This window comes from Solenopsis invicta, chromosome 1 (assembly GCF_016802725.1).
Source record: "Solenopsis invicta isolate M01_SB chromosome 1, UNIL_Sinv_3.0, whole genome shotgun sequence".
Classification (NCBI taxonomy): domain Eukaryota; kingdom Metazoa; phylum Arthropoda; class Insecta; order Hymenoptera; family Formicidae; genus Solenopsis; species Solenopsis invicta.
Window position 1 is genome coordinate 3601091 of NC_052664.1, and position 8130 is coordinate 3609220.

General features: G+C 42.0%; 1 protein-coding gene across 1 annotated transcript; it reads right to left on the minus strand.

Annotated features, from left to right (window-relative positions):
* Positions 1 to 810: 810 nt before the first annotated feature.
* Positions 811 to 6272, minus strand: LOC120358842. Its single transcript, XM_039454412.1, has 5 exons — positions 6153 to 6272; positions 3913 to 4136; positions 2347 to 3667; positions 1891 to 2221; positions 811 to 1835 (listed from the first exon to the last, which is right to left on the minus strand). Exons 1-5 carry the CDS (start codon positions 6270 to 6272, stop codon positions 811 to 813), a joined length of 3021 nt encoding a protein of 1006 aa, XP_039310346.1.
* Positions 6273 to 8130: the final 1858 nt, after the last annotated feature.

Here is an 8130-nt window from a genome sequence, read left to right on the forward strand (position 1 = left end):
GTTTTAGAAAACCGGCGTTTAAGATGGTTGCGCCATTTCACTACCCGTATCGCTATACCACAACACACTTGTTAAATGAGAGTTTTTTGCAGCAGGGCCATAATTAAGCAATGTTTCTATATAAGCTCTGTAAGCGTAGGCATTATTTGGGGGTGTTACAAATTTTTGATTGAAAAACACATCTACCTGATTGAATAACGAATGCATAAAATTATTGTCGGGTCCTACTAGCTTATCAACAGCACCTGAAGCCTCTTCTTTTTTTAGAATTTCTTTGGAAACGGTCGGTCTTATTTGAACACTGATACATAACATGGTATGTGGTAAGTCGATGTATTCTTTCCCCTGCCCTGGTATAACAAATTGTATAGGCGAATCATCGGTGTTTGGGCCTTTAGTGGACTGTATATTATGTGGAAAAATGAATATGCGAAATTGCTTAAACTGATATATATTTCAACGTGGTCGTGTTGCACACGTACGATACACTCTTCGCCATGACACCCCTTCTTCCACTAGAGCCAACCTTACTAAACTATAACTAAACCTCTGCACACAAAGAAATAACTAGGAAGTGCTCTAACTTCCCTAACATGCTCCCCGTTTTGAAAGACTGAGGGTCTTTCAATAAAATTGACAAATTAGGTCGGCATTAAATTATAAATGTTGCATGAACATTGTATACGTTGTACACTCGCAAATAAATTCAACATAAATAGGATTAAACTAAATAACAAAAAGAAAGAAGAAAAAAAAAATTGCTAAAGTAATTGACTATAGTGACACATGACTCTCTAAAGAGTAAATGCGTTAATTATGCTGTAATTTATCGTTGTTGGACTGATCGATTCTAATGTTTGTTGACTTGGTCTCTATGGGTAGAGGACTTAGCTTGACTACAGCACGACGCACAACTCCTTCAGACGTGCGAATGGTTGCTGCCCGCTTTACAGAGTCGGCTCCCGGGTACAACTCACTTACTCTGCCGAGCTGCCAATGCAAAGGAGGTGCGTTGTCATCCTTCACCAATACTAAATCGCCTACTTTGAGAGCGCCGATGTTAGATTTCCACTTTGAACGACATTGTAACTCCGAAACGAATTCCTTAGACCATCGTTTCCAGAAATTCTGCTGCATCTGTTGTATCCGTTGATAACGAGAGAGACGATTCTGATTGACGTCGGTTAGATCTGGACAAGGCACGGTTGTCAATGTCCGTCCAACGATGAAATGGGCAGGCGTGAGCGGCTGCAAGTCCATGGGATGCGATGACATTAGAGATAGGGGTCTGGAATTTAGTATCGCCTCTATTTGCGTCAATAAACTATAAAATTCTTCAAACGTTAGTAGCTCCTTTCCGATGACACGTTGTAAATGGTACTTGGTTGATTTTATACCAGCCTCCCATATGCCGCCAAAATGCGGCGCATAGGCAGGTATAAAGCTCCAATTAATTCCTTCTGATACAAGACGATTCTGCAATTCGCCTTCATTCGATGTGAGAAACTCACCGAGAAGTTTTAACTCTGAACAGGCCCCAACAAAATTGGTGCCGTTATCGGATGATATCTTGCCTGGTCGTCCGCGACGAGCTGTAAATCTGCGCAGTGCCAAAATGAAGTTTTCGCTGGTGAGATCAGACACCAGCTCCAAATGGATGGCCTTGGTAGCCATGCAGATAAATAAACAGATGTACGCCTTGTGCGTCTTACATCCTCTTCCTTTACGATCCTTTATGATAAAGGGTCCAGTATAATCTGTGCCTACGTTATAGAAAACAGGAGTCGGTGACACGCGATCGTGTGGCAAATCCGCCATTTGTGATTCCTTTGGGTCTGTACCGAAAACACTTGAGGCATTGATGCACCACTTGACGCGCTAGGTTCCGACCTGCAATGGGCCAGTATTTCTCTCTGATTTGTGATAGCAATGCTTGAGGGCCGAGATGCAGCAATCGCTTATGTTCATCCTCAAAAATGAGTTTTAGAGGGTGCTTGGCCGCCAATATTATTGGATGTTTCTTGTCAAAATCAAAGTCCGCATGTCTTAAACGCCCTCCTACTCTGAGTGTGTTGTCCTTGTGTAAGAAAGGATTCAAACTTGAAATCTTGTTTCGAGTTCCTATTATCTTGCCTATAGATAACGCGTGGATTTCCTCTGGAACGATTCCAGTTGTGCTAATCTTATTAGCGTGATTTTGGCTTGATGAACTTCCTCCGCGCTGAATGGGCCCCTTATTGTTGATTTATTTACTCGTATGTTAATGAATCTTTGGCAGTACGCCATTATTCTTATTAGTTTCCCTATTTGGAATTAATTTTTAAACTTAATGATAGTAGATCCAACTTGTGAGTGTAAGACACTGATTTTGAGCCTTGATTCTTTCACCTCGGGTAAATTGATAGGAATATCATTGTTCTGTGTAGGCCATTGATCTTCGCTCTCTGCCAACCAAGTTGGCCCATGCCACCATAAATTTGAATCAGTTAATGTCCTCGGAGACACTCCCCGAGACAGTAAGTCGGCTGGATTTTCTGATGATGGAATATGTTTCCAATTACTTGCCGAAGATAACGCTTGTATGTCAGTCACTCGATTGCGTACAAATGTTTGAAGTCGATGTGGCTCAAATCGTATCCAACTGAGAATGAAAGTCGAATCACTCCAGTAATGCACGGAGTCGATGTTCAAGTCTAATGCTGTCTTGATTTTGGCTATTAATTTTACAAAAAGATGCGCGGCACTTAATTCGAGTTTGGGCATTGTAAGTGGCTTCAAAGGCGCAACTCTTGATCTGGCGCATAATAGTTGAACAAATGTTGACCCTGCTGTATTTACTGACCGAATGTATATGCAGCCTCCGTACGCTGCTTCGCTCGCATCCGAAAATCCGTGGATTTGAACACACTGTGGTGATGAGCAGCAAATTTGCCGAGGAATGCGAATGTCGTTAATGTAAGTAAGCTCTTTAAGAAATTGCGACCATTCGGATTGCAAATCAACCGGGAGCTCATCGTCCCACGAGAGTTTCAGCTTCCACAATTTCTGCAACATGACTTTGGTGATAATGATGCAAGGACCGATAAGTCCTATTGAGTCAAAAAGACGAGCAATTACTGATAACATAGTTCGTTTGGTGGCCGGTCTTTTGTCTAACTCTAACTTGACATAATATATTAACTCATCATTGGTACATAACCAAGATAGTCCTAAAGTTTTTGTAGCTCCTGCTTCACCTATCTCAATAACTTGCTGGTCGCTGTTAGAAATTCCGATGTCTTCAAGTATTTGCGGTTCGTTGGATATCCATTTGCGAAGTTCGAAACATCCTGATGACAAAATGTATGATACATCCTTTGCGAGTTGAATATCTTCCTCCTTTGACGATGCGCCAAACAGCAAATCGTCTACATACATAAATTTGCGTATGATAGTTGCTGCCTTAGGATATGTTTCTTGATGTTTGTCAGCTAAGCTAAACAGGCACTTGATTGCCAAAAAGGGGCTTGACGCCATTCCATATGTAACAGTGTTTAGTTCATATGTGTCTATGCAATGTGATGAATCTTCTCTCCAAAGGATTCGCTGATACGCGCGTTGCGATGGCTCTACCAGTACTTGGCGGTACATCATCGTAATGTCTGCACCTATGACGTATGAATGCTGTCTGAAGCATATGATAATTTTTTTTTCGTCCATGTTGCGCTAATAATGAGCGTGATATCAACGTATAACAGTTATCTCGTAAGGTTGATGTTGATCGTGCTCTCTTCCGTTTGCTGTTGTGTGTTGCGACTTAACCTCTTATTGCCGTGAGTCGCGCGCTGTGCGACTTAACCTCCTATTGCCTTGAGTCGCGCGCTGTGCGAGTTAACCTCTTATTGCCTTGAGTCGCACGCTGTGCGACTTAACCCTCTATGTCCTTGCCGATGCTGTGAATTGCGTGCTAAGCCAGTGATAACCGCTGTATCCTGTGCCTTCCTTGTGTACTGATTGTACGCCGGTTGCAACCGCTGCGACCCGTATGCTTTGTTATGCTTATTAATGCATTTTGACACGACAGACGATTTTGTGTTGATTGCGAGATTCGCTCGTCGTATCCGGCTCAAAGGACCAATGTTTGGGCCTTTAGTGGACTGTATATTATGTGGAAAAATGAATATGCGAAATTGCTTAAACTGATATATATTTCAACGTGGTCGTGTTGCACACGTACGATACACACTTCGCCATGACACACTTTCTTCCACTAGAGCCAATCTTACTAAACTAAAACTAAACCTCTGACACAAAGAAATAACTAGGAAGTGCTCTAACTTCCCTAACAATCGGTTAACGACGATATTGGTTTGTAATGTAACCATTGCGAGTTTTCAATTGTTGCTTGCATTGGTGGGACGGTGAATAATTCCAATTCTGATTTGAGACACTCGCACGAATGAGAGTGTAAAAAGGCCATGTCGTCGTCTGCTTTACGTCAAATATGTTATTGAAAAATGTCAACTACAGTTCGTTTATCGCGAATAGAACTCTTTTTCTTTTTTATTTTCTTCTTCTTCTTCAACGTGTTTGTCTTAGTTTTCGGTGTTTTGTTACTGTAAATCTTTTTTTTTTTCTTTTGAAGCCTTACGATATGATCGTTGTCGCGAATGTTAATTAAATGCTGTATATTTGACTTTCTCGGCGTTTTATAGTCCGAACCCTCCATGAGAATATCAATTTTTTCTTCGGCTTTCCGTCTTAGGTTCTCAGCTGAATCTTTCATACGGCTGTTAAAAGCTTTTTTAAACGGTATATCTCTTTGAATTACATCACGAGCTACATTCATACCAGAGCGAGCAACTTCTTTACCGATGGCCCTGGCTCCTTTTGATAAAAGGGGTAAAACACGTCAAAAGAGACCACCAAGAAAACTACCGATTCCATGACCGTGTAACGGTACGACTTTTCTCGCGGTCACGGATTAGCTCGCCGGTGCCAGGGTCGAGAAAAGAAGGAACTCCGATTTGAAAAGAAATTAACAAAATATTTATTTAAATCAATTTCTCCTCACACTCCGTGATACAAAAGAATAAAATAAAATTTATTAGGAAGAGAGGAAGTTAACACCTTCGGAACTCGTGTTCCCCGGAACGTTTGATCACACACGGAAAGAACCTAAAACTAATTGTAACGTACTCGCATAGAGAACACATAGAAAACTTAAACTAAATTAAGCGCTCGCGGCGTAGATTGAGACGCGGATCTTACAAACTAACGCTCGGAAAATATTACAAGTAACGCGACTTAATGCTAACGCAACTTAATAGCTATCGCTCGCCTGAGGAAGGGGTCACGATACGCTCGCTTTGTTAGGAGGGCGCTTATGCGGACGGAACGCTCGGGACGGAGGATATCCAAGGAAAAATCCGGCGAGGAAGTTGTAACTCCGGGTAATCGCGTCGTCGCCGACCGAGTGAAAATATTCTAAATCTGCGCTGAAAATAAAACAAAATTAAGAATCGAAATTAAAGGACAGGTAACAGGCAAAGAAACGGGTAACCGAGTACGCCCGGTATCAGGAAGCCGAGAGCACCCGGCGTAGAAGTGGGGTGCGGAATAACCGAGTACGCCCGGTATCAGGAGACCGTAAACGGCCTGTGTCAGGAAGCCGAGAACGTCCGGCACAGGAGTGCGGGTAACCGAGAACGCCCGGTGTCAGGAAGGCCGTAGCCGGCCTATGTCAGGAAGCCGAGAACGCCCGGTGTCAGGGGTTTTCAGGAAACCGAGTACACCCGGTATAAGGAAGCCGAGAACACCCAGCCAAGGAGCTCCGAGTACTCCCGGAGTGTCGGTGATTTGGAACCGACTGGTTGTTCCTTCCTGGTGTGGCTCCGTATTTATACCCTCCAGCCGCCCACGCAGTCGGAACCACGTGTTTACCCCACTTTTCGGCGTATACCTACGCGCACGTGCCCGCGCGATGCTACGTGTGACGTCACGCGACCGGGCGCAAGAGCGAGCGAGATGGAAGACGGAACCGACATCACGTGGCCGCGCGTGCGAGTGAGCGAGACGGAGAGTACTGACGTCACGTGATCGGGTGTACGAGTAAAAGAGACGGAACGATACGTTATAATCCGGCGTGCGAGCGAGAAAGAGATATAACTTACCTTCGTAACGATGCTATTGTTACAACCGCGTTGATTTGAGGCGCCTACATAGACGCGTTTGATGCCACTTTGTCTACCGCTACCGTGTTGAATATTGAAACACGCATCGTAATATGTCATTTTTAGTCTAATCTCTTAAAATGTAGTGTTATAGTCAATGTACCATATTCGAATGGTATAGGTTGTCCAAACTCATCTCTTATATCAATCTCGATTGTTTGCAAAGCAGTGTGTATTAGCGGTATATATTTAGCTTGCCAAACTTTTATACTTAACCGAACCATAAACATACGATTTATATCTAGAGGTACTGTGCGAAGTAGAGGTGTTTGCACATTACCTGTAATGTACGATTCGCATATATCGGTATATACAAACAGCGTTGTAGGTAATGCTCTGATTAAACTAGCCGGTTTAGATGCTGGCCAAGACATTTCACCAGCCAATATATGACATTGAGTTTCATAACCGAATATTTGAGCCAGAGTTGGCGATAGGCGGAAACCATGTGTTATAGCCATACAATCTGTACATGAACGCTGTGCTGTGACATAATCAAACCTATTTAATGTAAAAATTAAATCTTTTTTTAGCGATGTTTTGTTTACTGTTTCGATAAGATCGTCAATTGTCTGATACAGTCCTTGTGGTACTATATGATGTTCTAAATCCGTTTTTAACTCTTCTTTTTTTTCAGGCGGTTCATTGATAAAATTTTTTATTTTCACCAAAGCCTTTTCATCTTGTGAAAAATGGAGAAACGTCATAGGTATTTGAATATCAGTTAAAGAAACACCCCACTCCCCTTGTAAACGTAATGCTTGTGGTAGACGTGTAATAAAATGAGTTGTTGTGTTATCCTGAAAATATGAAGAACTGCTGTTGCAGGCAAAACCACGTAAAAATTATCCTTCATTATAATTTTTTAAATTGTTACGGTTTATCCACTTATTAAAACTTTCTGGAAAACCACGCCAGCTAACGAGGATACGTCTTGCACTGCCTCGTCCTTTACTACGAATTATTCTTTCGACCATAAGATCGGTCTTTGTATAATCTCGTCGGATCCTGCTCAATTCTTCTTCATAAAAAATGCCGCCGATATCTTCACCATGAAGGTCTCGTAAAAAATATACAGGTGGTTGTGGATGTGTGGAAATGCGTATTATAAGAAATATTTCTTTGCTCCAGCCGCCTTCATAACCTTTCGCGAACGCTGCTTTACTACTACTGATTCGCACCAGATCACCGATCTCGTATTTAGGAGCACGGGCACGTTTACTGTCATATCTACGTGCGAGATTTGATCGAGCAAATCTTGCATTGTTCAATGTTACATCTTGCGGGACCATTTTAATACCGCTATGATACGAACGATTGTACGCATCAACAATGTTATTTAGTACATCGATATACCGCTTATTTCTTGCGTAAGTGAAATATCGCCATATACGCTCCTTTAATGTCCTGTTAAATCTTTCAACAACTGCAGCTTTCACATCTGGATTACGGGCCACTCGAAAACCAATTTTTGCGTTTTTTAAAAAAAGCTGTGTGGCAGACCCCACAAATTCTTTACCACGATCTGTTTGTATAACAATAAGTCGTCTACCATTACTACGGGCCAGTATATGCGCTAAACCCATAGCAACACTAGTACTTGTTTTATCACGTAGTTTTTCAACCCAAGCAAATTTGCTTAAAACGTCTATAACAACAAGTAAATATGCGTAATTACCATTATAATTTTTAATTGCACGTAGATCTACGATATCTGCCTCCCATACATCGTCGATATTATACAGCTAAAAACGTCTAGGATATTGGCGTCGTAAAGGCCTATGCAATGTATATGCATCTTGACTTTCCAGCCAGGCAATTGTTTTGTTTTTGGGTATTGATTTTTTTGTTTCACGCAATAATTTTGGTGCTCTAGAAAAAGAGGCCGCGTGCATTGGTTCATAATAAATTTTCTCTA

Bases quoted from the DNA above. Each gene is read 5' to 3' on its own strand.
- LOC120358842 (XM_039454412.1), bottom strand. From the start codon at position 6,272: ATGACATATTACGATGCGTGTTTCAATATTCAACACGGTAGCGGTAGA. The intron at 4,137-6,152 runs GTAAGTTATATC...CATAATATACAG, and splicing joins ACAATAGCATCGTTACGAAG to TCCACTAAAGGCCCAAACAT. The intron at 2,222-2,346 runs GTTGGATCTACT...GGGCCCATTCAG, and splicing joins TCAGTGTCTTACACTCACAA to CGCGGAGGAAGTTCATCAAG.